The sequence below is a fragment of the Ilyonectria robusta genome (genome assembly GCF_021365365.1).
Source record: "Ilyonectria robusta strain PMI_751 chromosome Unknown BGZ61scaffold_21, whole genome shotgun sequence".
In the NCBI taxonomy this organism is placed as follows: Eukaryota; Fungi; Ascomycota; class Sordariomycetes; order Hypocreales; family Nectriaceae; genus Ilyonectria; species Ilyonectria robusta.
Genome location: NW_025764455.1, coordinates 262,221 through 289,457, shown reverse-complemented (window position 1 = coordinate 289,457; position 27,237 = coordinate 262,221). Strand labels below are relative to the sequence as shown.

At 56.0% G+C, this 27,237-nt stretch overlaps 11 protein-coding genes across 11 annotated transcripts; 8 read left to right on the top strand and 3 right to left on the bottom strand.

The window, feature by feature from the left end:
• Positions 1-3,682: 3,682 nt before the first annotated feature.
• BGZ61DRAFT_458677 (uncharacterized protein) lies at positions 3,683-4,335 on the top strand (the record flags this gene model as incomplete). The annotated part of the gene is made up of 1 exon (XM_046246793.1): positions 3,683-4,335. A coding segment is annotated over exon 1 (248 nt), but the record flags the coding sequence as incomplete, so codon positions are not given.
• Positions 4,336-5,116: 781 nt separating this feature from the next.
• On the top strand, positions 5,117-5,446 carry BGZ61DRAFT_458675 (uncharacterized protein). The gene has a single exon (XM_046246792.1). The coding sequence runs from the start codon at positions 5,164-5,166 to the stop codon at positions 5,383-5,385; it is 222 nt and encodes a 73-aa protein (XP_046099584.1). The 5' UTR covers positions 5,117-5,163; the 3' UTR covers positions 5,386-5,446.
• Positions 5,447-8,481: 3,035 nt separating this feature from the next.
• BGZ61DRAFT_362077 (uncharacterized protein) lies at positions 8,482-10,140 on the top strand (the record flags this gene model as incomplete). Its single annotated transcript, XM_046241334.1, has 1 exon — positions 8,482-10,140. One exon carries the CDS (start codon positions 8,482-8,484, stop codon positions 10,138-10,140), a length of 1,659 nt encoding a protein of 552 aa, XP_046099583.1.
• Positions 10,141-11,505: 1,365 nt separating this feature from the next.
• On the bottom strand, positions 11,506-16,497 carry BGZ61DRAFT_362015 (uncharacterized protein; the record flags this gene model as incomplete). Its single annotated transcript, XM_046241325.1, has 9 exons — positions 11,506-13,533; positions 13,582-13,725; positions 13,776-14,270; positions 14,330-14,832; positions 14,958-15,282; positions 15,334-15,775; positions 15,833-15,897; positions 16,080-16,214; positions 16,354-16,497. The coding sequence occupies 9 exons, from the start codon at positions 16,495-16,497 to the stop codon at positions 11,506-11,508; spliced, it is 4,281 nt and encodes a 1,426-aa protein (XP_046099582.1).
• Positions 16,498-16,802: 305 nt separating this feature from the next.
• BGZ61DRAFT_482281 (uncharacterized protein) lies at positions 16,803-17,387 on the top strand (the record flags this gene model as incomplete). The annotated part of the gene is made up of 2 exons (XM_046249379.1): positions 16,803-17,159; positions 17,211-17,387. The coding sequence occupies 2 exons, from the start codon at positions 16,803-16,805 to the stop codon at positions 17,385-17,387; spliced, it is 534 nt and encodes a 177-aa protein (XP_046099581.1).
• A 486-nt stretch (positions 17,388-17,873) lies between these two features.
• On the top strand, positions 17,874-18,253 carry BGZ61DRAFT_458671 (uncharacterized protein). The gene has a single exon (XM_046246791.1). The coding sequence runs from the start codon at positions 17,880-17,882 to the stop codon at positions 18,129-18,131; it is 252 nt and encodes an 83-aa protein (XP_046099580.1). The 5' UTR covers positions 17,874-17,879; the 3' UTR covers positions 18,132-18,253.
• A 14-nt stretch (positions 18,254-18,267) lies between these two features.
• Positions 18,268-19,135, top strand: BGZ61DRAFT_458670 (uncharacterized protein). Its single transcript, XM_046246790.1, has one exon. The coding sequence runs from the start codon at positions 18,635-18,637 to the stop codon at positions 18,944-18,946; it is 312 nt and encodes a 103-aa protein (XP_046099579.1). The 5' UTR covers positions 18,268-18,634; the 3' UTR covers positions 18,947-19,135.
• A 209-nt stretch (positions 19,136-19,344) lies between these two features.
• Positions 19,345-21,919, bottom strand: BGZ61DRAFT_458669 (uncharacterized protein). Its single transcript, XM_046246789.1, has 3 exons — positions 21,550-21,919; positions 20,805-21,285; positions 19,345-20,701 (listed from the first exon to the last, which is right to left on the bottom strand). The coding sequence occupies exons 1-3, from the start codon at positions 21,558-21,560 to the stop codon at positions 19,760-19,762; spliced, it is 1,434 nt and encodes a 477-aa protein (XP_046099578.1). The 5' UTR covers positions 21,561-21,919; the 3' UTR covers positions 19,345-19,759.
• Positions 21,920-22,143: 224 nt separating this feature from the next.
• BGZ61DRAFT_458667 (Mur ligase) lies at positions 22,144-24,532 on the top strand. Its single transcript, XM_046246788.1, has one exon. The coding sequence runs from the start codon at positions 22,287-22,289 to the stop codon at positions 24,351-24,353; it is 2,067 nt and encodes a 688-aa protein (XP_046099577.1). The 5' UTR covers positions 22,144-22,286; the 3' UTR covers positions 24,354-24,532.
• Positions 24,533-24,746: 214 nt separating this feature from the next.
• BGZ61DRAFT_361489 (uncharacterized protein) lies at positions 24,747-25,578 on the top strand (the record flags this gene model as incomplete). Its single annotated transcript, XM_046241270.1, has 2 exons — positions 24,747-24,946; positions 25,005-25,578. The coding sequence occupies 2 exons, from the start codon at positions 24,747-24,749 to the stop codon at positions 25,576-25,578; spliced, it is 774 nt and encodes a 257-aa protein (XP_046099576.1).
• A 67-nt stretch (positions 25,579-25,645) lies between these two features.
• BGZ61DRAFT_521099 (uncharacterized protein) lies at positions 25,646-26,776 on the bottom strand. Its single transcript, XM_046252475.1, has 2 exons — positions 26,174-26,776; positions 25,646-26,123 (listed from the first exon to the last, which is right to left on the bottom strand). Exons 1-2 carry the CDS (start codon positions 26,730-26,732, stop codon positions 25,663-25,665), a joined length of 1,020 nt encoding a protein of 339 aa, XP_046099575.1. The 5' UTR covers positions 26,733-26,776; the 3' UTR covers positions 25,646-25,662.
• Between the last annotated feature and the right edge of the window lie 461 nt (positions 26,777-27,237).

Genomic DNA, 27,237 nt, shown 5'->3' with positions numbered 1-27,237 from the left:
CTTCTCCGATGCTAGTTGATCACTTATGCAACAGAGTGACAGGCTTACGACACGGGTGTGTTGGCCGTACATTTGGGAACGGCTTCTAGTTGTTGTTTATGGCTGGATAGCGCAGAAGACAGGACTCTGGTGTAAATATCTCATGAACAAATGGCTAGTTTAGTCGAGCGGTCGAGCGCGAAATCAGTGGTTGCGGAGTTGACAAAGGGTCGTGCGTGGTGATTTAAGAGACATTATAGGAACAGATCTGCTTGAGTTGGGACGTTGGGTAGCATTGGGTTATGCAACTACTTTAATACTGTGCTGTATGACACCAAGCAGTTGGGTTGATAATTGCTTGCCAAAAGTATATAAAACCACCAAACTCCCTATTCCATTATCGCAAAAACCCTCTAGTAAGACAGAAAATTAATTTAGTAATTTAGCTGACTATCAGATGTGAACGTACGGAGGGCCCTTTCAAAAGTCTTATCCATAAGAAGTAAGTCCTAATTATTAGATTAGATAATAAGTACACTAAGTACTTCCTGATTTCTATAGGCCCTAAAGAATAGCAGGCTACAGCACACAGCAACCGCTATATCCTGATCAGCAGCGTACTACTCCTGAAGTTACAGCGGCTGTTTAACGAGACTGTGACAGCTTCATGTATCTCAGGTAACCGACAGGGATAAATGGGCATGATTTACTAGCGCTTGGACAAGACTTTTGAAAGAGCCTTCCGTAGTCAACACAAGATCTTGATGTCTTGTCAGGGGTGATGGTGCCTAACTCTAGGGTAGGTCCTGGAGTTTCGAGTCTTGGGCATCCTTAGCACAAACGTAAGAAATACAGCACACCATTGTCACGGAGTGTTTGCGTGAGATGCATTCACTCTGGAAAACTTTGGCGTTTCTTCCAGGTGTGATCGAAGCCGCGGTGCCCCGTGCTGCAGAATGAATGTTGAAGACGGAGACACTCAGTAATTAGCCAGTAGCCAGACGCACCGACTGGGTCAGCTATTCTGTTCCGCGTAGTGCTGTAGTTATGATGAGAGAATTTATGAAATCGAAAAAGCTCTTTTAGAGTTACGGGAAGCGCAGAGATTTACTGGCAGTTCGTAGTGTTGTGAAAGACATCGCGGCTGGTGAGTTGCTGTTCGGGATACACCCGTCCTACATGGCCAGTCTGGGCTCTGCAGGTTTTTCAGAGTACCATCATACCAACGATAATCATACTGACTAACAGTGGGGTGGGGCGATGGTCAAATGTACATCAACACCATTGACTGGTATTGCTGAATGTTGTGGTGCTGGGTATGGTACTTTGTTGCGTCCCTCCGCTGCGTGGGACATACTACGCTGCTTGGATTTGACCTCTGACTGAATACACCAAGGAGTTACAATGCATAAACACTGGTGATAACTCAGTCCCCCAAGAGTATATCTGACTCACAAACGATACCAGTTCGAATCGTGAAACTTGGTCGTGGCTCAGTGACTCCATGTACCAAATGTGGACACTTGACAGACTTCGTGGCTAATGGATAAAGAGTTTACCTAGAAACACCTCTAGAACAAGGCCCAATTGTGTCCATCTATTCGGGCGTGTTTTAGTTGGAGGGGTGTAGACGCCTCGAAACTGTATCCTGGGCGAACCTTGGTGCCACGCCAGGAATGCACGTCACATTTACGGTTTCCACCTTGAGTTCTAAATTTACCTAGTTCTTCTAGTTTTCCCTATGTAGTTATGTTGTTCGGTATTCCAATCTCCATTTCTGGGAATCGGGGGACAACAGGGCAGTGAGATATATCCCACATGAACAAACACCATGGCAGACGCCATCATGTACCTGAGAACTTGATGTCGCGAGGATGGACCATCCCAGCAAGAATTTCATCGAGGCTCAGAGCAAGGCAATGTACATTGTGACTCGAAACATTCCAGCGCAGACCCGAGAATCTGGTCCAGATCGGATCCAGAACCGGTTCATGGCCGCAGCCAGGCCCATTGATTACAGTTCGTAAGCATATCGCATGGACGATCCCCCGCAACAAGAACTTGCAGTCCGCGGAAAGGGTTGCATTGCTCCACCCGGGGAAGTAGACAATGGGAAACCTCATACGGCAACCTCAAACACCGATCACCAGGACACTGCCTTGCCATTCTGGCGTGGAGCATGACAGAGTTTCACGTGGTGCGACGAAGGCCGTCTCAGTGCGGGCAATGCGACATGATGCCGCGGCTTCGGTTGACACGTGAGCGTCCCGGGGCTGAGGCAATGGCAATTGGCAAAACGTGGCTTTTGGGACCAATTTAAGATGAGTTTGAGTCCATGTGAGAATAGTGTCACTACATCGATGGACATCAGTGTGGCATGAAGTGAGCCCTAACGATATAGGGTAAGACATCATCCCTGTTGCTTCACGATCACGACAAAGCATGAAGATGTTGAGACACTTGAGACGAAGCACAGACACGCAAGCTAGGTCGGGGTTTGCCGAGCAGGACGGGATTCCCTGGGTGTGGACGAACGTCAATCCCTGCCTGTCCGTCCGGGAATTGGGCTTGAATCTGTCGACGAGTATGGACCCTATTAACGGGGTACGTACGTAGGCGTTGACGAAGTCGGGAAACGCTCATTAATTACAACCCGCAACAGCGGAGGACGGGGGAAGATGCTGAGACGACGACACATCCAGGCTTAGACTCGGCGCTTGTCTCTGATAGCATCACGGCGCAGCACATGGCGTAGCCCTCGACGCCCCGTCTCGCTTCAGCGTCGAAGCCATGTCGAGAAAGGAAATGGGCCCAAGAAGCAACAATGTCCCGGTTCTTTGCCCCTTTGTCGACGCTGCATGCATGGAGCCGCGTCGCCACCCGACTTGGGAGATCCCCGCGGCATGGCGATTGGGCCACTGCCAGTGGAGGCGTTGCGGTGCATAGTAAGCGCCCGTGAAGGTTGGGACGAGCGTCAGTTTCCAATCCACAAGTCGGCTTTTCTGCGTATTTCGCGCCCGTTTTTGGCGGCATGAGGAGTGCGTCCGCTTAGGCGCTCACGCGCTGCAATGCAGAGTACTGATAGGGCAGCAGAGCGTCCGGGAGCATGCCCTGCACGAAGGACTGGTCCGTCGTATGGCATTGTTGCTTGCGCCGTGAGGACGCGCGGGAAAGGGCGGCTGGGCGTTGGATCAAGGCCGAGACTGTTTTTAGACGCGTTGGTGCGAAACAATCTGCTGTGCTGTAACTATGCAGGGAGACGTGCAACGGTGAGTGGTGAGTTTGGGGTTGTGGATGGGTAGTGTAACATTGAAGCGACTACCGAGTACGGATGCGGATGCGGTCATGACGAGCAGGTCGCGGTACCGATGCTGTGGAGGCACCTGTACTTCGATAGTGCCAGGGAAATGAAGGAGAGGCGAGTTGCGTACGAAGCATGTACGTCTCTCGATGGAGTTGATTGATTATACGGGTCGCCTCAACTTCAACGCGGCTACGCAAGTCCCATGGCAAGGAAAACTTGGCGGCACAAAGTCAAAGTCCAAACAAGGTCCTGCAGAGGAATTAACCATCAATCAAACAGCAATGCAGGTCACCGATAGACAGCTCGCCAGGTTCGTCCGGCCTGTTACATTTCCCATTTTCCATGCCCGATGGCGTCCCCAGGGGACACGAGACATGGGCAGCGTTTCGAGACCACCCCCGTGAATGAAGAGAGTGGATAACTCAGGGGGTGTCCGCTTGGGAATCCTGGCGTGGCTGAGTGTCCTGTGCCCGCCCGGGGTTCTTCTGCCTTTGAGCAAGGTGACGAACAAAGACGATTACGATCCACGCCGAGGCGGCATTTCTCACCGTGTCCTATTTTGCAAATTGTGTGCGGTAAGGGTAAAGGGAACTACTACGTAGTAGGCCCCTTGTACGCCGTCCATATGATTAAGTTGGTCTGTGAGGTGTCATGTTCGCCCGGGCACTCATGCGTGCCCGTGTTTCGTTTCATCTTGTTCTGTGTGGACGACTAGGACGGGGACCCCGATCCATCCATCCCATCCCGAGCCAACCCGTGGCACACCATCGGGAACTCCCTGAGATGAAGCATCAGCATCCAGAGACAGACTTAGAGGACGCTGAGATGAGGCGAGGGGACAGGCCTAAGCGGCGACGGCGGGTGGACGAGGTCCCTCCTGCGGCACGTGTCGAGAGTAACTAGCAAGGGGCAGCTGAGTCAAAGGACAAGGTACAAGGAGTACGCCGTCATGAAACATCTAGGACGTGGGGAAAATACGAAGGGGCCTTTTCCGGGGGGGCCATGAGGTTTCGCTTGGCTGGATAATTAGTCCTGGATAGCGAAGCCTGGATTCGTCGTCTTGGCTGTTGTGTCGCCCGGTCTTCCTAAGTTTTACCTGCGAGTCTCGCCTGGTCTTGACCTGGCCCATGATCTGGCTCTGGTCTCTTGGTCTCTGGTCGCCCATCATCGTGTGTTCGATGCAGCCGAACGTGCCGGCCGGCCCAGCAGGCTAGGTCAGGGTCGCCGCGGGAATGTGGAATACGGGAACGGGAGCCACCCAAGAAGAGGTGAACCGGGCAGAGCTGGAACGGGATGGTCCGTTCCCCGAGATCAACCTGTCTTTCATCTCTCGTGCTAAAGGTTGGGAATTGATGTGGCGGTGGTGGTGTGGTGGTGCGTTGCGGTGTGGCCACCTTCAGTGATGACCGAGATTATACCTATAGTGTAAATTTAGCTATTGATGAGTCGTGCCTAACCTCTCTCTGGCGAGAAGCTACCGCCCTGATGCAAGGACATCGAAATGCCATCGTGAGCGGGAGAGGCGAGGTTATTCTTAGCTAGAGGCGAAGGATAAGGATAAGGACGATGCCGATCCATGGCGCTGAAGACCAACAATGTCGATTGAAACAGCGACCCCTTCTTGAATGTTATTCGCCCTGGGAGCGCTCGAGGTGCAGGTCGCTAGGACATTGTCGCAAAAGCAAACATTGCAGCACCACAACAAGCGCCACCACCACGCGCCACGCCCACGCACCCACAACACAACTAAGCCTGGCCAAGATAGGGAAGATATGGGGGGCCTTGAATGCCCGTGGCCTCGGCATTGGGGACTCGTCGAGGGTTTCCGTTGTTGGTGCGTGCCTCTGCATCTCACGGTTTCTTGCTCGGCCCGTGCCTCGATGTCGTCTATCATGAACAGGCATTGTCCTCCTAGATTTCCATTTCCGGCCTGCTGGAACACTTTGAGCTGCATCGCCCGGCCTAAACCACGCCCAGGTAGTTGCGCTGTATCCATCATCGTCACGACTCTGCTCGGGGTTCCTGTCAGAGCCAGGGACTGTCCCGAGACGGAATGCGTAGGCCGATCGCGCCGTTACAGAGGGCTGCATGGATGCAAATAGCCCATCGACATGGATGCTCACCAATCCCCTGAGAGGCTGCCGCTGATTGGCTGCAGCCGCCACTAGAGCTGGGGGAGCTATGAGGAGGGGGGACGCCCCTGAGCCCTGCCTCGATAGTCCGTTCTAGCAGGCATCGGAGCCCTGTGACCCATGGCCGTGTGAAGCCTCAACGCCCGCTGCTATGTTTCTGCGCTGATTGGGACCTGGAACTGGACAGGGGAGGCATGACTCCGATGACTCCTCGTTAGAGAGAGTCCCCAGGAGAATTTCCTACTGCGTCGGAGAGAGACATGGGCAGTGTTGTAACGCATCAGGGAGCGGCCAGATCCATGTCATGATCCTCAATGACAAGTGGCATTGGGCCCAATCCATCGCCCTCTCCACTGGGTTATGGCGTCCACGGAGGGGATGGGAGGGGATGCCATGGAGACCGCTTGCGACGTGCCTGAGACGCTGAGTGGTCGTCACACGCTACTTGGCCACTGGCGTAGGGGACTACTGCGCGGTCAGGTAGCGTCTACCTGCTCGATGGGAGGATGTGATTGGTCTCCAGGGGGGAGTCGAACGCGGTCGGGTCAGTCGTGCTTGGTGTCCATACCATCCATGTACGAAGTGCTGCAGCGTCTGCGCTGTTCGTTGTGGATGTTGTGCGTGCGGGCAGAACCACACATACTTTTACTGATTGGATTAGATCACGGACTAGATCACCACGATTTACCGCGGTTGTAACTGTAAGTTTGGGTTGTGCGTTGTCGTTCTCTTCTGTGTGTGTGTGAGCGAAAATAGTGGCCAACGTCGTAGTGATGAGCGCCTGTGATGAGCGTGAGCGGATGGATTGGACGGATTGGATGGGAAGTGACGGATGTCGCAAGCGTGCGCGCGTGTGTGCGAGTCCACTCGAGCCCCGTAGAAGCCGCACTGGGGAGCGCGCACTGTGCTTAAGCGTCCCACCGTACCTGCCTATCCAGGCACACTGGGATTTTGCCAGTTTAGTGGAGTGGCTTGCCCCCCGAGCGGCCGAGCCGCCCCCAAACCGCCCGGGTATTCGGGTTTATCAGAGGGCAGGTTTGGCCACCACAGCCGGCGAGTGCCCCCAAGACTTAGCCGCGACCGTCGGCTTCATTCCAAGCACGGGATTACTTCCAAGGAGATTCCGGCCCTAAGGGGTGGGAGCGGCTTGAGAGGCGGACGGTCTGGTTACGGACCTAAAATTAAAATTTTGGCTTTCACTCTTCACATACCGGGCATCGCGAGCATTGTATCAGCGTCCAAGCGGCATGTTCGGAATTCGCGACGTAGCCCGCTGTAAAATCAGGTACCGCCAAGTGCTGATGGCGACCGCGACCTCGACCTCGACCGCGACCCCCTGTTCTTGCCGGGGGCCGCGGGGACAGTGAATGGTGCACTGTGGCAATGCGCGACTGAGTTGCGCGTGAATGTGGTGCCCCGCCAGTGGTGTGCTGCGCTGGCTACCGTACTGTACCAACTATCGACTGTACTGTAGCCACCTGGCTGGCTTCCCTGCCTTGCTACCTGGCCACCTGGCAGGGCCACTCGCCCCCAGGTGCAACTGGTGAGGAAGGAGTCGCCAGTGCCCCCTCCCCTTCCACCTCGCTTCCCACCCCCCCGACTCCAAACCAATCCACCCGTTCGTTCGCTCTTTCGCTCTGTGGCTCGTTCGTGCGTGCTTTCCCCAGCCCAGCATACCCGCCAAACCCTCTTTTTCCTTTCCTTCCGCCCACTCCCTCCCACTTTCCCACGCCCACTCACACCTCTTACTCTCTCTCGTCCGTCCTCTTCTTCCTCCTCCTCCGCTCTCTCTTCTCTCGACTTTCTTCCGCTCCTCTCCACCACTTCCTTTCCCCCCCTCCCCTTCTACCTCTGCTGCTCATCCGCCCTTCCTTCTTTTTTTCCTCTCTCTATCTCTCTCTTTCCGTCCGTCGCCTCGTTTGCCACGTTCGACCCCCGCGTTCGCGTTTGCGAGTCTTCGTCATTGGCCTCTCCGTGCACAATCCAACTCCCGCCCGCTCGCCCGCCTCTGCCCGTCCGCTCGCACCGTATCGCATCTCCCTCGGGATTCAGGAACAAAGATTGCAGGATACCGAACAAAAAGATCAAGATATCCAGCCCGAGGTTCTGGAAAGGCGCATCTGCTGGTGATACCCGCCATTTTAATCTCTGTACTTTATTCTTCGTCGATTCTTTTGCTTTTTTGGCGCGCGCCCGCCACCCGCCGTACACCACTTCCTAATTTCCGTCCGACCATCAAAATCCCGACCACGATTCTCGGACAAAAACCCACCTCGGAGAAAACAAAAAACATCAACAAAAAAGGAAGAACAAACACTCGGAGGAACAAAGAAGGCTTCCGAATTCACACCTGGAACGACATTGTTTCGACATTTTTCTTGTCTTGGACAGACAAACCCAGCTGGTGCTCGCGTGTTTAGTCGTGTGTCTATCACCCGACTTGTCCGCTTGGAGCGTGAATCTCTCTCGGTCGCTTCAACCGATCATCACCCACCAACCTCTTTCGCCATCGCCCGCGTCGCGTACAGTCATCACCCGACTTCGGCCTGACACACACCTCAACGACTTCCCAAGAAGATTTTAGTAGCTGCATCCTCCGGGATCCTACTTCCTCTTCTCAACGTCCATCGTCTCCTGCCATCGACAAGGTCTCCCGTGGCCCTTTCATTCATCGCCTCGCCTTCTTGTCTTTCTTGCATCCACTACACTTCATTTTAATTTTCACCGCGAGCGGAAATTCTCGTGAACCCACTCCTTGCGTCTACCGTTCTCCGAAATAGTACGCTTTCTTGGATCTGCGTTTTTTGCCATCTCCGCCACGCGACAACTCCGCCCTCGACTCGTGCTTCTGCATTACCATTTTCAGACGCCAACCTTCGTCGATTCGACCGAGATACCCACAGCGCATAATTTTCCCTGCCCAATTCAACGGACACTACCGACCTTTCTAATTTCCACCCGAATAGTCTCTTCCCACAAGAGATCTTCGACCCACGTTCATTCCTACTCTCAACAACGTCTCGCGATAACTACTTTTGAGCCATGGACGCAGGCGGTCTCGCTCAAATGTCTTCAAACAGTTTCGCCCCCAGCGGGCTGACCTTGCCTTCCGGAGGCTTGGCCGCCCGCCGTGGCAGCCAGAATGTCAAGCCCCTCTCTTTTGATGCCATCAACCAGAGCAAGGACAAGGACCCTGGACTCCCCACCCCTCGCACCAGCCGCTCTCACCTGCTCGCTGGTCTGAGGACCGCGCCAAAGTCCGCGACTGTTGCCTCCTTCGGCCCCCAGTCTCCTACTACTACCGCTCCCGCTCAGCAGTACGCCCGCAACTCCATGGCTGGAAACGCCTATGGCATGGGTCAGGACAATGCCTACAACGGCCCTAAGACGGCGTTCCCTCAATACGGCACCCAGAACAACTACAACAACTCTATGATGAACCAGCAGTACACCGTCGATCAAGTGTTGGCCCCCCCTGAGCTCCCCATTGATGAGCAGGCTCAGGAGCACATGGACCCTAACCTGTACGCCCAACTTGTCGCTACCAACATGTATCTGGCCCAGCAGCAGCAGCGCCTCCAGCAGCAACTTAGGAGCGTGCAGGCCGCTGCCCAGCAATTCCAGCAGCTCAACCTCAGCAACCCGCAGCTCACTCAGCAGCAGTTGGCTCTCTATGAGCAGCAGCAGCAGCTCCGAAACATGCAGCAGCAGCTCGGCGTCCAAGCCGCCCTGAGCCAGCAGCAAGCCCATCAGGCTCAGCAGACCCAGCAGGTTTACTACAACCCCATGACTGGCCAGTACTACTTTGACAACTCTGCTGCTGTTCAGATGAACGGGTCCTATGCCGACCAACCCGCCACTCCTGGCTTCAACGGATTCCAGCAGCAGCAGCAACAGCAGGCCACCCCCTCTGTCCAGGTTTCCCCCCCGGCTGAAACTCAGCCCTTCTCTTTCCGAAGCAATTCCCCTCCCAAGCGATACGAGTCTCCCAGCGAGGTGACGCCTCTCCCCCCGCCATCTGCGAATGCCTTCCGCCGGGGTCATAAGAAGGCTTGTTCCCTAGCCCCCGTCAACAGCTCCCTCGCCGCCGCCGCTCCCAACGATGCTCCTAAGTCTGCCGGTCCCAAGACCGGTTCGTTCCCGATGACTCCCCTCACCGGAGGATACGGACCTGGCCAGGCCCGTGCTGGCGAGCACCCTGTTCGTCAGCCCCGTGGCCCTCCTTCCCTGGATGAGCTCAAGTCGAAGCCTACCGCCAAGCACGAGGGCAGCAAGAACTTTGCCACCCGCACCAGACGATCTGCAGTTCACAACCTTGTTCGTGCTGGCCTGGAGCGCCGCAAGGGCTCCGGCAGCTCGTGCGGGAGCATGAGCCCTGTTTCCGAGACCGGCGAGGAGTCGACCACTCCTATCACCGACAACGAGTCTGACTCTGGACGCAGTGGTTCCGGCAGCCTGGCTGGTGAGATGGAGTGCTACAGCGCGCGAACTTCCACAAGCGGTGCCTGGGGAGCTATCGGCTCGGACCGACCTAGCTCGCGCCAGAAGGGCCGCAAGAGCTCCGACAGTGTAGGCAGTGCAACCTCAGGTTGCGAGAGCGAGAACAGCTCTTTTGCGAATGTGTTCAAGAATGGCGCTCTGCGAGCGGCCAAGGCGCAAGAGTCGGCTGACAGCCAGCGCAAGGCACCGAGATTGGTGCTCACCAAGGGCACCCAGGGTGTTTAAGGTGACGCTGCGGCTATAGATGTTCATTACACTCCTTCTCACGACTTATGTGCCCGGACTATTTCTTTTTCACATGACTGCTCGGACTGGCGGGAATGCATTTGATGGTTTTCGTTGGGTCCTTTTTTTTTGTGTCTCGCTGGGGAGTCTTTACTACCGTTCTGCATGGGGTGGTTAATCCACACTTTTGTCTTTGCCTGCTTTATTACCTATCGAAGTTTATAATTCGCTTCACAGTCTCTCCTTCAGACGTCTTGTTACACTTGGCCACGACATGAGGGGGAATTGCCCGGGGATTATCTTGTCTCAGTCTAGACGGACTATTCGGGTGTTTGTTTGGGGGACTGACGAGGAATCTTTATACCAATGAGGATGAGAAAATCACGGAAGGGAGAGATGTCTGGTCTGAGGTCTCCGCGAGGCGATCAGACGGCCCCTGGTGTGAGTTACGGCCGGCGGTCCCGGCTGGGACACATGTCTGGCAAATTTGACATTTGCTTCTTGCATTCCTTGCGCATCTCCTGGCGCTCTCCTGTCTTCTTTTATCCTGCTCTGCTGGAGAAGACAGGGAGGAAGGGAGGAAGCGACAGGTAGATATGGAGATGTAGAATTAGTTTAGGAATTGGCACAATTTAAATTGACGGCCACTTCAACATTTGTGTCTATGGTTCCGTTAACTGTGAAGCCATGCGAGACAGCCGGACAATGTTTGGTTGGTTAGCTTCTGGCCTTAGAAGTTCATTCGTAAACACAAGAGAGTCGAGCAGTCAAATAGTTGATGTCCAACGTCTGGTTGCAATTGCTTGCCGGCCTATATCCTTCGATTCATCCATCATCTATCATCCTTCAAGTCAAGTCAAAGCCACTTCACCCTACAGTAATGCCCGTTCCCAACCACCTCGTGCCATGCAGCCATGCGAACCCATGCTATTCATCCTCGTCTCGTCTCATCTCATCTCATCCATCCCCCGCGTCATCTGCGCACGTCTTGCGTTTGTTCCGTTTGACTCATACATGCCCAACCCACTGCAGACGCTACCCCAGGCATCCCCCCGCGACACACCGTCGCCCCCAAGAAAGGGAAAAGAAGGGTAAAAAAGTAAAAAAAGAACTGGTAGAAATGGAAAGGGTGTGGGGGGAGGCATCCGGGTTCTTCTACCTCGCCTCGTCTGTGGATGACGCCGGGGATCAGGGGGTAGGGGTCGAGGTATAGTAGGACCTGATATTACGTTGTCTTCTTTCACCTCTCCCTTGGTATAGTCTCGTTGCTGTTTTCGTCCTTGTTCTGCCCCGCTGCTGTAATGTACCCCCTGTCATGTCGTCTATTCCTAGATGCTCATGTCATATACGTCATGGGAACTAGCATCATGACCACTTGACATCGCTCGGCGCCCGACTTCGCCTCTTGCTGGTGACGTGGACGCCGACGCCGGCCGCCGTCATACCGGACAGACCCAGGCTTGGGGGCGCGCCGCTGCCGTCTCTGCTGCTTAGCCCGTCTCTGCTGCTCAGCCCGTCTCTGCTACTCAGCCCATCGCGGCTCCTGAGACCGTCGCGGCTGGCTGATGCGCGGACGACGTTCTCCTTATTACTCAGGCTGCTGTCGCTGCGGACAACCATGGGCGAGTCAGACCGGGCGATGCCACCGCCTCTGTCCATCCTGGCACTGCCTGGACCAGCCATCGACGTCCGGGGGAGGCGGCTTTTGCCTCCAGCGTTGCCCAGCGACATGGACTCTCCGCTGACGCGTCGCGGGATGCCGGTCGGTCCATCTCGGCTTCGGGGCCGGTAGAGGATGCCTTCCCGCTCTCGCTCCAGAGCGGCTGACCGGCGTGGGCTGGCCGCAACCTCGATGTATGCGTTTCCTGCGAGGCTGGCTCGGCTCCGATGCGTCGGCGTCTGCGGGACGGACGCGGACGTGTGTAGGCCCGGTGGCGTATAACTGGTATTGCGTCGTGAGCCCGAACGCCGCGAAGAGGTCGAGCTCGGTACACTGGGGACGACCTCGTGCGGTCTTGCGCTTCCTTCGACGCTGGACCTGACCAGCTCCGAAGCCAGGTTCCGTACCAGAACGGCCGAATCATTCTCCGATAGCGTCTGGATGGCGTCCATGAGAGAACGAACCTGGGAGCTGTTGAGCGACCTGGTTCCATCGCCGCTTCCGAGCCCTGGCTCGCACGCATCCATGATGGTCCTCACCAGCCTGAGCAAGTTCAGGCGCACCACGGCCTTCTTGTGTCCCAGTCTTTGGGAAATGCCCCCAAACATCTCGGGCTTCGCCAGCGATGCCGCGACCGACGGGCTCAGGCGCAGCAGCTTGAGCAGGGGCTCTAGAAGGTTCGAGTCGAACGAGTTGAGCTTATTGGTATTGAAGCAGCTGACGATGGCGCGGGTGAAGTGGCCGTCCACGAGGTGGCTCTCCACGTTGGCCGTCTCTTCCTGCAACCAGATCAGGATTGCATCCAACGCCGTCACCTGCCAGTACTGGTCCGTCAAGAGCGAGACGTAGAAGTCAAGGCCCTTGTTCTGCCACAGATATCTGCGACCCTTAGATCCGGAATGCGCCATATCGCACAGGATCGGTAGCGCAAACTCCTTCGGTGGCCGGTCTGTCCGCATGATGCGGAGCAACAGCGGGATGATACCGCCCACGGCAGCATCCTCTTGGCGCTCCTTGCTGAGACGGCAGAGGTTGAAGAGGGTGTTGAGGACTTGGTTGGAGATTTCCCGGAAATGCGTTTGACCCTTCTTCATGCTGTAACTGAGGAGGTCGATGAGGAATTCGATGGCGTCGGCGGAGTGGAGGGATTCGATAGTTGTAGAAAGCATCGAGAGGTTCTTGATGAACTTGAGCATCGTGATTTGGTGAACGGCAGTCATCCGCCGTAGGTCCTTCAGAACACTCTTCAGCACCTGTCGGTCCGCCACCACCTCCTTGACGTAGTTCTCTGCCTGGCTGAAGAGGTAGAATATGTTGACGATTCGCCCTTCGATGAGTTCGTCCAGCTCATCTTCGCCTTCTTCATCGAGAACTCTGTGCAGCACCAACGCCAACGGGTATAAGATCTTGCTGCGTGAGAAGATTCTGCAAAAGTCGTTCTTGGGCGTCGGGCCCTGAAGTTCGAAGACGTTCCAAATACCGTTGACGCCAATGAGAACCAAGTCTCTGGCGTTGTCGTAGTCTTCGTCAAGAAATTCGACGAGCACGTTGAGACCACCGGCGGAGACGAACATCTGCAGTGTCAGAGTCGACGTCTGATACATCTGGCGCACAAAAGCCGCTGCTTCTAGACGAATCTCGTCCGAGTACTGCCGGGCTGCAAATTTGGTAATGATGGGGATACCACCAACGAAGCACAGGTTCTCTTGGATTTCGACATCGTCAAGGATAATCTTACACATGTTAGCGAGGCCTGATAGCTTATGACTGACTGGACCTACCGCGTTGACTACTTTGAGCAGCTGCAATATCGTGTATTGCCGGCTTTTCACCGTGCAGGGCTCCAAGATCTCCAGGATGGGTAGTAATCCATGAGCGCTGATGATGAGGTTCTTCACCTCGTTGTTCTCCCATAGCAGGGCAAGCTGGATGCGGTTAGACATGTCCTGATTCCGACGCATGGGATACCACTTACTAGGTCTTCAGAGAACTCTGCCAGTGCGTCCTCACCTTCCGTCGTCTTCAAAGATCTTACCAAGCCCTCTACCTTCTCTGCTAACCTGGCGTGCCTGTCTCTGGCAATGTTGGCTTCTAGATCCATCTCGTCCCATCCAGGGTCCATTGATGCAAACGGGTCGTCTTCGTCTTCGTCATCCCCCAGCCATGAGTTACTGGACACTCTAGATAAGAGCATCAGCCCGCCATCCTCGGATCCTCGCTCGCTCTCCTCCACTTCTGCAATCGGGGCTTCGGGTCCAAAGATGTCACTGAAATCCTCGTCATCATCCTCGGCAAACTTCTGGATCTCTATCGAGGAGCGAGTGCGTCTCATGGGACGATCCGGAAGCACGGTTGGCCTTGACGCGAGTGTCTTTTTTATGCTTCCCGCTATGGGATCTTGCATCGATCTAGGCAGAGTGGTGAGGTCTGAGGGGTGGAAGAGTTGTGGAGCATCGCTCTGTCGTGAGCCCTGCGGGCAAAATGTTAGCTATGCACAATGATCGGCTAAGGAGAACTGGTATAGTATACCTTCTTGACTGCCTGGTTCACTCCGTGATTAAACACACTGTCGTTGTCCACAAAGAGGTCTGAAAAGTCCTCTATACTCTGTTCTCGGAATACCACATCGGGCCTCGGCGGCAGCTCGAATCGGTTGCCAAAATGTGACTTCGTTGGTGATTTGGTCCGTCCCGAACCTGAAAGGCCTGCAGCCCTGCTCACGCTCGATCTGTTCCGGTGATGTGACCTGGACGGCTCCATGGGTTTCTCGGGCTTCTTGGGCAACGGCCTAATCGTCTGTTCCTGCGGGTCGTTATCATGCCAATGGTGGGGGCCCTTGATTGTCATAAGCTCCCCCTCAAAGTCCTCATCGTAGTTGGAGCTGTCGTTCCTCCCATCGTTGACCGACGCGAATGCCTTGAGGCGGTCACTAGACAGCAAACCACCAAAATTGTCCTGTGGTTTGAGATGCGGCAGTTGGAGTGCGCGGGGCGAAATGGCCGTCGTGAAGTCATCGTCCCAGTTGTCGTCATCTATAAGCTAAAGTCAGTGCCTGTTGGGAGCTTAAACACGATTGGTGTTGATAGGCTTCTGCAAGTGTGCGGCCGGTTCAAGATTAAAAGCAATGGAAAGACAAACGCTATAGTTTGTGACATACCAGCAAGTTCGGGTTTCCTGAAAGCTTCAGCACCAGGCCGAGGCTTGGCAAGAGTCAAAGGCGCCTTGCCAGGCGTCCCTCCAAATCGAGTTGAGGGACCAGCCTCGGAACCGGTCGACGCGCGGAGGGATGATTCTGAAGATTTGAGGGCCTTGTTCCATTGTTTAACTTCTTCCACGGCTTTGTCAAAGTTAGAGGGTGCTTTTGAGACAGGCGCTTCCGCTCGACGGCACCCCGTGATCCAAGGATGGCGGAGTAGCTTTCGGGCGGTAACTCGGAGATTGGGATCTTTTTGGAAGCATTGCATTAGGAAATCTCGGGCGGCCTGAATTGAGTTAGAAAGCGGAGACTGCCAAGGGGGGCATCGAAGACTAACAGCAGAGATACCCTCTGGTAGAGGAGGGTGGTCATCGTTCACAATGGCGAACAAGGCGGGCATGGCGGCCAAGTTGTGATACGGCGGTTTGCCCTGCAGCAACTCAATCACGGTACATCCAACACTCCAGATATCCGAGGAAGAGCTAGCTCCAGAGAGCTGGATGATCTCAGGGGCCATCCAGTAGGGAGTCCCCACGACCTGGGCTTCCTTGTCTTGCCCACTGGCGAGGGTACTCGTAGAAACACCGAAATCCGCCAGCTTGACGGTGCCGTCTTTGGTGGTCAGGATGTTGGCGCCCTTGATATCGCGATGGATGACACCCTGGTCGTGGAGGTAGTGCAGACCATGAAGAACTTGGGTCATGTAGACACCGACCAGGTTTTCAGGAAACTTGCCGTAGGATTTGCAAATGGAATGCAGGGATCCATTTTCGCAATATCTGGTGGCCAGTTAATTTTCAGTTCTCAGCCATTCATTCCTCATTGGAGGGCCCTACTCCAAGATGATGTTGAGACAGTCCACCGACTTCACGAAGCCGATGTACTTGACAATGTTGTCATGCTGTTCACGGTTAGTCCATTGCTGCCCTTGAGTTCCTTGGAAATTGTGAGGTTTCTCTTACATGAAGATTCTTGAGCAAGTCGATTTCGCTCTATGTGCGCTCGAGCCCGTCAGCATCTCAGTCTCCTGCCCAGCTTCCCCTCAAAATTCGGCTCAGCTCGTCCACACCACAACAAACCCACCTCGATCATGCGCAGCTCGCTTTTCGGTAGATCCGTGAGCTTTATCTGCTTTACGGCAACGGCCTCGCCGTTTCCCCAGTTGAAGGCTTTGTAGACGGAGCCAAAGGCGCCTTTTCCGAGACATTCACCTAAGCGCTATTCCACCACCCAAAAAAAACCGTATGTCAGCACTTCTGCAATATCTCACCCACAGCAAATCCCCCACGGTCGGGACGATGTAGGCCAGCTCCTTGGTGGAAAGGGAACCGGATCGGTAGGTAGGGGGTGTACACACGTAGTCCTTCAAGCCCGGATCCTGCAGGGCAGAGCTCTCGCGGTGCTTGTCTTTGCGCGAAGGTGTGCCGGGCATGGCTGAGCGTTCGCGGCCGGCCACGGCACCGGCGCGGCCATTGGCGTGGTACTGCCGCTCGGGCAGCATCTCTCAGGTTCACTCTCTGCTGGCGATGCTCAACGGTGGCTGTCCCCGGGCGGGATGTGCCTCGACAAGCAGACGCAGCGGCAGCGAGCGACCGGGTGGCAGGGGAGGACGACGAGATGGGCGTCAAGGCGGGGATCGCATTCCCGGCTAGGATCGAGCTGCGGCAGCGGGAAGGAGTTGTATCCGCATCCGCATACGAGGCGAGGATCGAATTGCGAGGATTTCTCGTCGTGCGGTCGGTCGTCTCGTTCGCTACCGGGCTGTCGGGGTCGTCGTGATCGAGGATCGTGGGCGCGGGAGTTGAGATGGAGGGAGGGGCGGCGGATCAGCAGCAAGGGACGGCGTCGGGTCGTGGGAGGCGACGGAGAGCGGGCCCGGGGCTAGTTCAAAGGAAAGACGGTTCGACACTGGGGCCGGAGGAAAAGAGAGGGAGGGAAGCCCGTTGTGTGGCGAGGGAGAGAGAGGAGCGGAGTGAGAGGGAGTGGGCGAGGGTGGGAGAGGAAATTCAGCCCAGGTACAGAGGGATGCACAATGCCGTTGCCAATCAATCAATGGCCGTTGTGTTGTATCTCAACCCAACCCAAAGACCGAGACCAAGCAAAAGACCAAGTCCCAGCGACCAACACACCACACACACCACTACGGCCAGCCAGCGTAGCCCTGTAAGCCCCCGCCTGTAGGCAGCCTCCCAGCAGCCTATGGGGAGCCCGTAGGGAGCTGGCACGGCCTGCGAGCCATCCACTGTAAGAGGGACGTGTGGCAGACATGGGGGCTACCCGGGGGGCATCCATGCAAGGGCCCTTCGGGGTACGGAGGTGCACGGCGCCGTGCGTGGGCCACCCAGCGCTGATGCAGCTGATGCTGTGGATGCAGTGGATGCATCGATGTAGTGATGCAGTGATGCCGGGCGGCGGCGCCTATTCCAGGGATCGGCACGGGCGCTGCAGGGCGCTGGACTGCGCTGGAACAAACCTGCGGCTGTGCTTCCCCCCGCCCCTAATCAGGCCCTAGGCGGGTAAGTACGAGTTGTGCTCGGGCGTACATACATACATGCGAGTGCAGATACCTTACCTGGTGGGTTTTACAGGGCGCCCGCCGCTGAGGTTTACCGTACATTGCAGGTGTTGTTGCAGGTATTACCACTGCATGCCGTACCTGCTGGCGACTGGCTGCCCGTTCTTCTCCACCAGCTCTCTCCCAATCTTCCGGTTTCCCCACTGGCTCCTGGGCGGCGGCCATCCCATCTGCTCCGAATTCCCCACAGTTGAGGTGGCTAGCTCCCCATTTTCACGCGCCTGTTTTCACGCCCAACGGGCACCCGAAATCAACACGAACAACAAGACAAGCCAAGTCAAACCAATACAAGGGCGATGGCGAGGGCGATGGCGAGGGCGGTTCAGATCTCAATGCTTGGCCCTGCAAAATTAACCATGTCTTTGTTTTGTTTCTCCATCTGCAGGGTCGGTCGCTCAAGCCCTAGAAATGGCGTCGATACAGACCACGGCAACATCCATCCTTCAGATCACGCCCATGTCATGCCATGTAATGAAAACGGATTCACGGTGTCTGGGCAGGTCTCACCTTTTGTCTCCGTTGGGCGCCCTTCCCCCAGGCGCCACAATCCCTCGGGTTAAATGGGAAGAATGCTCGCCAAGTCCAAGTCGAGGCCAAGACAAAGGGAGTGGATGAAAGGCTTCAGCCCCCGGATTACTAGGTGGATTAAGGGAGGTGCCTATGTGCGCCATCTCCTCTCTCGGACTCGGTTTCCCTTGTTCAGACTCGAGTAATCACTGGTAATTACCCTATCTAATCCGTATATCCACGCTCGCTCCCTCGGGCGGTCCATGTCTCAGCCCGCCATCACCGTGTGGCTTTGAAGCATTCAGATCTGGTTAGTCCAGGGACAATCAATTAACACACAGTCGCAAATGATGACGACTCCTTCCCGTTGTCGATAAACAACTCATCACCTCCATCCCAAGAACGAGGGCCGACTTTTTGCTCTTTCAGCCTGCCTCAGCGACGCCCCAACTGGCGCCTCTCACCTTTCTGAGCTTCCATCCCACCCACGACGGATGATGAAATCAACCAACCAACCAACTATCTCTCTAACTATTGCCTTAGCCTCGCGCCGCTAATGCGACTCATCCTGGCTTGTCTACACCCATCGGGCATGGGGAGCGCACTTGGCCTCCCCAGTTTAATCTCTTACTCCCTGCAATCCTCCGATCTGGTGTGCCTCGCCACGTCGGCTTCCCTTGAAGAGCTGAGCATGGCTACCGAGATATGTGCACGCAACCTGGGCCTGTCCATGGCGGCTCCGGCGCCGATCGCCTTTGCAAATCACGCGGGAGGGGAACTGGCCAGGGTGCGGTCTAGAGTGGCCTCCCAGGCTCCTGTTGCATCCATGCGTTCCGCCCAGCGACAGTGTGACGTGACGCTGGCATGACGATGTCTCGTGGCGTTCGTCAGGGATGCCGTCAATGCCTTGAGCCTTGAGCCTTGACTGCCTCCTCTGAAAGTACCTGCTCTCCACTCATTCTAAACCGCCAAACCGCTAGGCCACGCGAGAAAGGTTAACTCGCGAATCAATGCCTCCGAGCATTAGCGAAACCCAGAGCGGTGAGAAGCCAGCGGCGCAGATAGATGAAATACAGCAGCAAGTGCCCACCCACCATGTCTCGTAACCCTTGTTCTCAATCCCGATTTGTAGATCCGGAGGAGCAAGCATCCGTCCCGAGAACCAGGCAAGGCTATTTACTACGCAGCACTTCACCCCAACGACTTAGGCTAGGTTTCTTCAAAACGTTCTCATTTCTGGCAATTGGAGTCGTGACTAAGTGAAACCGTTGAGCAGTGCCTGGAGTAAGCTGTATGTGTAAAACACGCCCACGCAAGCCATACTTGACCAACCGCGCGTCACAAATATTTAACGCCTACATGTCGAGATTTCCGAGGGACCACGTGAAACTGACATTCAAACATAGCCATGCCAGAGAGACAAGGCCACCTTTGGTGGTCTTTTTGCATTCATTTATGCTGTTCGCTTAACCCATTAAAACCATGGCTACGTCAGCCAAGAATCCTATCGCAAGCCAAAATCAAGTCCCAAAATACTCCGATATGATACAGCACATCCTCACCTGCCTTTCTTTCATCTCTCAGCCGTTTTGGATCCTCCGTGGTTTCGTCCAGTTCTCCCGTTTCCACCTCCTCCAACTGTCGCTGTCAAGGAAAATCGTAACATGGCCTACCCGGCCTTCTAATCTGTTCCATCCTGCGGGAGTGTTCTGCTGAGGCCAGCCTCAGCCCACCACTCGTCCGGTATATCCTCCCGTCGAGCCAGGCTGCGGACGATGCGCTGCATACCTGCCCACTCCTCCTCCCCCGGGGTCGCATTGTTCGCCGATGTTGCGGAGCTCTCCCGGTTCGGACTCCGGTGCTCCGTTCCCTGCTCGTCGTCCGAGGTGCCTACGGACAGATGTCCAATCCATCCATATCGGGGTTCGTAGAAGTGCGCCTGAGACATGTTTTCGTGGGAGAAAGGGTCTCCCATTACCTGTCGGCGACGCTGGCGGTCCACTGGGCCATTTCGGGCCCGTGCCGAACGCTCGGAGGCGGTTGCCCCGCGCCGAGTGAAAGGTCCGTCTGCCGGACCTTCTAACGGCCCGTCCAGCGGCCCATCCAGGTCGTAGTCGGGGACTCGCATCCGAACACGCCTCGACTCGTTATAGCGACGGTGGATTTGTCCCGAGTCAGGTTGGTCGTGATCGGCTCCCTCCGTGTCCGAGTTCTCACATCCCGACTCACAGGGCTGGTCTGGTGCTCCAGGTTCGCCGAGCTCGGGTCCGGTCAAAGATGTGCTTGATGATACACCGGCGCTCTGGGAAGCCACGGTGGAGTGGAAGGAGGAGCCCGCGCTGGGTGGCTGAGGGTCAGGTGTCAATGTGGTCAAGAGGGTGTCCCAACCCTCAGGACTCAGGCTCCTGTCACGATCCCCGAGCCCGTCCACACCTCGCATGCGCTGAATGATTAAATTGCGTTGGTGTTCGCTACCTTCAAACCCCGACAAGGATGCACGGATACGAGACTCTGTCCTTTGGCGTCGGCTTAAACTACCCGTCACCAACGGGGGGCGAGACGCTCTTGGCTGTGGCACCAATGGCAAGATTCTCTGATTCGGGCGCGGGCGGTCCTCACCATCCTGCTGAGATCGAGTTAGCAATCAAGGTCCGAAAGGTGCTATGATGGCGCCGATTGTAGGAGTAATGTATTGGAACCATCGAATATTCATTGGGGCAGCTTACAATCCGAGTGCGGGGGACGTGTGCCAAAGGATCACCTGCCCACCATCCGATAGTCGCAGCAACATCCCGGAAGTTGTTATTTTCCGCCGGTCTGACTTGTTGGGTGTCGCCGCTGAACAGGCTGTGGAGCTGTTCCTCGAATCGTTCCCTGCTCTGATCGTCGCTTCTGACCATCTCCCTCAATACTTCGCGGAATGGCCTTGAATGCGGGTCCTCCATCTGGATCTCGCCGAAATTTATGTTCTCGCCGGGGAGCCGAGCGGGCACATTGGGGCGGCCACTCCCAGATAAAGAACTTGATTGCCGTAAGGAGCCGGTGGCCAGTCGATCGCGAATCGACATGTGGCGTCGAATGGCTGCGCGACGTTCGCGAGAATCTGGGCGCGCATGACGCCGGATGCCGGAGCGTGATGGTGATGTCGCGCTGTTCTTGTCCGTAGCCTTGGATGGTAAGTCTGACTCGACGGGGGCGACGAATAATCTGTAGAGGGTCGGGTTCAATCAGTGCACAGGTTTCATGAAATTGCTGCGGGCGTGACGGCGACGGAATCAAGGGAACGCATCGCTACGCGTGATTGAATGACCGCGGGGTGCAGTCACGGTCGCAACGCGATGTAAGATGCGTTGACGTGATGTGGCGATGGCGGCAAGATCCATCCCTGATGCGGACCAGGGAGTGCGGCTGCGCTGCGATGCGCTGGCGCGACGGCGTCAAGGCGGGCTGGGGAAAAAAGGGTTGGCTTACGGAAGGCCCATTTTCGCAGGAATGGGATATCAAAAGCGAGAAACGAAAGGCGCGAGAGTGGGATTATTGGAGACGAGCCCCGAGGACTGTCGCTGAAGCTGGGCGGCGTGGGTGGTGATGGCGCTGCCTGGAGCGTGAAGTCGGACGGTGGAGGAGGATGGATCGAGTCGGGAGACGGGGCGACAAGCGACGGGAGAGGCTCGCGCTGGGGTTAATTGTCAATTTTTCGCGGGGGCGGAGGCGAGAGACCAGTGAAGAGTTGAAAAGGGAGGCGCGAATCAGGGCGGGTGGGCACTTCCCGCTCTTGGTTTAATGGCCCGTCCCTGAATGCATGCAGCCGCGTTTGTTTTGATGATGGTGACTGTTAGCGGCTGCGAGGCGTTACAGGTAAGTTTTGCGATAATAAAGCTGGGTGCTAACAGGTGCTATTAAATTGTGGCTGGGAACGGTCTTGGATTCACACGCTTGGACACAGCCACAAACCATGTCTCATGGTGGGGCAAGTATGTGTGGCTGGGGCGTGGCACAGAATCTCAAGTGGGGCTTGTGCCGGACTCCCACGACGCAGCGAAAATTATTGGACCATGATGATCAGTTCACGCCACCATTCCGCTCCAAGGCCTCACTGGCACCGCATCTCATCCTGTCAATCGGCCGGGAGATTGACCCATCTCTCACATACGTAGCCCCTTCGGCACCTCATCACCGCGGCGGGCCCGGTGAGATGCCGTCTCACCATGCCTTCCTCCCAGGATATACAGCTCGCCATTAACCGCATCTACCGCGCTCTATCCGGCAAGAGAAAGCCCGGATTTCGAGATATCCGTCTCGGACTCGACCGCATTAACCGAGTCGTACCGGCCACCCAGGAGTGGAAGGGGGTTCATGTCGCCGGCACCAATGGCAAAGGCTCCATCTGCACCTTTCTCGCCGGCCTCTTCAAGCTCGGTGGTATTGGATATGGAAGCTACACGTCACCAGCCTTCCCGGAAAGCTATAATGGCATCACCATCAATGGACTCTATGTGAATCCGCGCATGTATGAGATGGAGAAGAACCACGTTCAGGCCAAGTGGGATCGCATAGCCTCCGGGTGGAAGTTCCAACACGGCGAAGACCCCGAGACTTTGTCGCCTTTTGAACTCGAGACGGCCACAGCCTTTCGCGTATTCGAAAAGATGCATGTCCCATACGGCATCGTCGAGGTCGGCATGGGTGGAGCCACTGATGCCACCAATGCCATGAAACAAAAGGCCGTCACTGTCATTTCCAAGATCGGCCTCGATCACCAAGAGTTTCTCGGAAACAGCATTGAGAATATCGCCAAGGTCAAGGCTGGCATCATGCAAAAGAATGTCCCTTGCATCGTCGACCACACCAACCCTCCATCCGTCATACGAGTGCTGAGAGAACACGCTCGGGAGGTGGGAACCGATCTCATCCTCACCTGGAAGGCCGAACCCTTCCTACTGACCCTTAACAACGAGAAGTGGAAGCTAGAAAGCTACCAGATCCAGAATCTACTGTGCGCAGCCCTGGCTTTTAGACACATATTCCCTCATAAGGAGATCAACCTCGACAAACTACTGGCCACCGAGCCCTACCTCCCCGGTCGGATGGAGGAGGTTCAGATCTCGCCAGAGATTTCTGGAACAGAAGATCGGAATATCCTGGTCGACGGAGCTCACAACATGTTAGGAATCGAAGGACTTGTCAGCCATGTCGACAAGTGGCTTCGGAAGGATACGCAGCCAGTGACCTGGGTCATGGGAATGTCGTCAAGCAAACACAAGCCGTTTGATCAAATTATCGAAAAGGTTGTCCGACCCCAAGACAATCTTGCCTTTGTGGAATTTACTCAAGGGCCCAATGACCCTGCACCAGCTCCTGCCAACTATGGCGCAGACCACGCCAAGGCCATTGTCAAGAGTCCCGATCAAATTTACGCAGGCCAGCCCGAAGTTGGAACTGCGTTGCAATGGGCGTGCGACAAGGCCGGCAAAGACGGCCCGGTTGTGGTAACCGGCAGCCTCTACCTCATAAGGGATCTGTTCAAGCTCGAGGGCATCCGTCGAAAGCGAGAGCTTGGAACTCGCAGGCCTGGGCGATCACAACTATATCGATACACCAAGCTCGCACAAGAGCGGAAGTTGACGGAGGAGGAGGAAAGGGAGTTCAAGCAGGCACGGCGACACTGGCATCTATCACCTATACGCAACAAGACCTTTGCCAACGTGCGTGATGGTGGCAAGGTCAACTCTCCAGAGGTGTCGGCGGAGACTTCCGAGTGGCAACGGAAGGCCGCCTACCACAAGACACAAGCGAATGGATACCGGAAATCGATTTCTGCCATTCAGAATGATATCAAACGAAACTCCGCCAAAGACGGGCAATCCTCCAACGAGGTCGTCGACAGTCTCGCCGATAAGCTGGAAGGTCTCAAGAATCAGGCCATAGAACACCGAGAGGAGTATCAAAAGGCCATGCTCCAGGTCAGGGGGCGGCGGGCCTTGCCCCACAAGAAGTTTATGGGGCACACGATGATCCTCGGACGGCCGCGGAAGGCTAGGGAGACCACAAAGTCGCCTTTCATCATGCCCGAACGAACAGAGACCGCCGAGTCTGCAGCACAGCGCAGCTCTAACGTCGCGTGGGAATCGAATGTGGGGGAGGTGGCGGCAGCAGCAGCAGCTAATGAGGCGAATGAATTGAGGAATATTCGCGCCGCGCAGAAGAAGGACGGCAAGGGGACTTCAGTTGATCCGTTTGCGGATACCTTGGCATCGGGTCGACGAGACTCGTAGAGATCGCAGATGTGCCAGGACTTACTTAAATATCTATGACCATGTACTACTAGGACGGGTTGGGATGGGATGCATAGAATCGGAACGCAAGCACCACGGGCTGACGGAACCTAACTGTATATTACAATGCCGTTGGAGAATACTTGGTCTTGAATCTTATTGTTAATGCGCTTGTTCAACCTATTCCGTCACGAAATGGATCCTGCTAGACAACTTATGGTCACTCCCACGTACCCGCTACGCCTTGCCAGCCATGCCAACTCCTTTTGTTCGAGATGCCTCACCCACAGAGTCGCGACCAGCCCGACATCACATGATCAGACCCTCATCTCTCAAGCCCAGCGACCCAACCGAAATCAATCTATGAAGCTTTTCCTCAACCAACATCCAAGAATGGCCTCTTCCCGTACGCACCTCATCGTCGTTTGCGGGCACGGCATCTGGCTCGGCGGCCCATCTCACGGCAGCGACGAGGCGGAGTGGCTCATTGCTGACTTCCAACGCGGGGAGACAGATACGTTTATCGAGCACATCAAGGCCGGGGTGACATGTCTCGCCGACGATCGAGCGGGCTCCGTGTTGATGTTCTCGGGGTGAGTCTTGTCCGAGAATCCGAATTCGGGGTTGTTTGACTTACACAAGCGGTGATAGGGGCCCGACAAGGAAAGAGTCGCAACTGTCCGAGGCGCAGAGCTACGCAAATATCGCAGCGAAGAACGGATACTGGGGTCTACTACCAGGCGGTATCTCAGACGACGAGATTATAGTCGAAGATCGCGCATTAGACTCGTACTACAATGTGCTCTTCACCCTCACACTCTTCTACGCCCGCTTCCACGCGTGGCCCACGCACATGACCATCGTGAGCCACGACTTCAAGAAAGAGCGCCTCGTCGACGGCCACTGTGCGGCCATTGGTTTCCCCCTGAAGCGTGTCTCGTTCATCGGCATCGATCCGCCGGGGATGGCGGCTCTTGCGGCAGGAGGGGCGGGCGGTGGCGACAAGGAAGATGCGATGAAGGGCGTGGGGATGGCCATGGGGGAGTGGAGGAGTGATCCCCACGGGAGAGGGGCGAGTCTCGCAGGGAAGCGGGCCAAGAGAAATCCGTGGGGAGTTGCACAGAGCGTGTTTCCGGATAATGGGAGAGATCGGGGTGGGTTGATGTTGAAGGAGGAGGGTGGGTGTGAGGTGTTGGATGAGGATGCTACGCGGCCGTGGCGATGAAGCCTACGTGATGTTTACGGGATATAGAAAGGATAGACGTAGAATAAATCTAGACTCTAGAAATGGCCATAGTCTATTCGATCTCTACAGCTTCTCCTCTCTCCTCCCCCTCGGTCCCGCCTCCACAGCATCAACCAAGAACCTCACGGCATCCTCCACCATGGCCGCACTGAACCGATGTCCCACGCCCTCATACACACGATCCTCCAGAACCACCTTGCCCTCTCTATACCATCCCTCTCCGCCGACCGCCTCCTTCAGCACCTCGATCAGCGGCTGGCCGTTGACATACGGCACCAGCTTATCTTCGGCGCCCGAGCATAGCAGCAGTCGCTTCCCTCGCACGCGCGCGTCGAGCAGTGGTCGTAGCCGGGCCTGCTCCGTGGTAGGGAGCGGCAAGGTTGGCACGGCGGAGGTGCCGAAGAGGATGGCCTTCGGATCTTGGGTGCGGCAGGCGGCGATGACATCTGGGGGGAAGTACTTGCTGCCGAGGATTGAGGCGCCGCAGTCGAGCTCAGATGATGCAGCGCGGTCCTTCATGAGGCCTGTGAATGTCAGTTACGGCCTTGGTGAGTAGTGGAGGGGTGAGTCTCACCCATAAAGTCGGGACATCCCACAACCGCCACGGCGGCATCTATCCTCTCCTCGCCAACCCAGGCCTGCCAAGCACTATGGCCGCCCAGACTCCACCCCAGACACACATGGGCATCGACATCCCGGCCGAGATAGCCCGCGACCAGGTCCATCAGGCCGCGCATGTCGGCGCAGCCACCCTTGACCATGGCGAGCATGTCGAGCGCGTGGCTGGCGTTGCCGTCGTCCCACGCCAGGTTGGCCTGCTCGCTGACGAGGCGCGAGCCGTGGTTGGGCATGTCGAAACAGAGCGCGATGAGGCCGCGGGTCTGCGAGCCCGCGCGCGCGTGCCATGCGGCCAGGGTCCGGCTGGCGATGTCATGCATCCGGCCGCGGGTGCGGAGGCGGGGGTGGAGGAGCCACAGGCAGGTCACCGGGCCCGGGGCCGGAGCACCGGCGGTGGAGCCGGAGGGCAGTTCGGCGAGGCCGTAGACATCGACGAGGAGCCCGGCCATGGGCAGCGTCGTCTTTGAGACGGCGGGTGGGGGCGGAAGGCCTTTTGTTGCGTATGTGTCGACCATGTTGGCGTGAGTTGAGAGTGAGTGGGCGAGGTAGTGAATGAGAGAATTGTAGGACGCTTTTGATGTCCGACGTCTCGTCCTTTGATCCACTGTGAGCCGTCAGGACGTAGGAGTGTGGGGTCAAGGGAATCAACCGTCGCACAGCTGTCGGACATGACGCAATGATGTAACGACTGAAATGTTGAGTGTAGGGAATGCAGACAGGTAAGACAATTGCAAAATATGAGACTTTGATCTTCGTGGTATTGTCTTAGGCGGGTGTTCTGTTGATTCATCCTCGGTATCTAGAGCCTTGCCGGGTCTAGCCCAGCACCCGCCTCAAAAGCGATCGATAGATACTATGTATCAATAAACCATGCAAAACCAAACACCAGATGAACCGAGAGTTGCTAGAACAAGATCTTCTCATGGCCCAACACAGGTTCCCAATACCCAACAAGGTTAGCCAGAGAGGCATATCCAAGTAGAACCACTATGCACCCCCTGCTATATCAAAATCACAACC

Excerpts from the sequence above, each read along its gene's own strand:
- BGZ61DRAFT_458675 (XM_046246792.1), top strand. The coding sequence starts at position 5,164 with ATGTCGTCTATCATGAACAGGCATTGTCCTCCTAGATTTCCATTTCCG.
- BGZ61DRAFT_458671 (XM_046246791.1), top strand. The coding sequence starts at position 17,880 with ATGGCGAGGGCGGTTCAGATCTCAATGCTTGGCCCTGCAAAATTAACC.
- BGZ61DRAFT_458670 (XM_046246790.1), top strand. The coding sequence starts at position 18,635 with ATGCGACTCATCCTGGCTTGTCTACACCCATCGGGCATGGGGAGCGCA.
- BGZ61DRAFT_458669 (XM_046246789.1), bottom strand. Across the intron at positions 20,702-20,804 it reads ACGTCCCCCGCACTCGGATT|GATGGTGAGGACCGCCCGCG; the intron begins GTAAGCTGCCCC and ends CGATCTCAGCAG.
- BGZ61DRAFT_458667 (XM_046246788.1), top strand. The coding sequence starts at position 22,287 with ATGCCTTCCTCCCAGGATATACAGCTCGCCATTAACCGCATCTACCGC.
- BGZ61DRAFT_521099 (XM_046252475.1), bottom strand. The coding sequence starts at position 26,732 with ATGGTCGACACATACGCAACAAAAGGCCTTCCGCCCCCACCCGCCGTC. Across the intron at positions 26,124-26,173 it reads GGGATGTCCCGACTTTATGG|GCCTCATGAAGGACCGCGCT; the intron begins GTGAGACTCACC and ends TGACATTCACAG.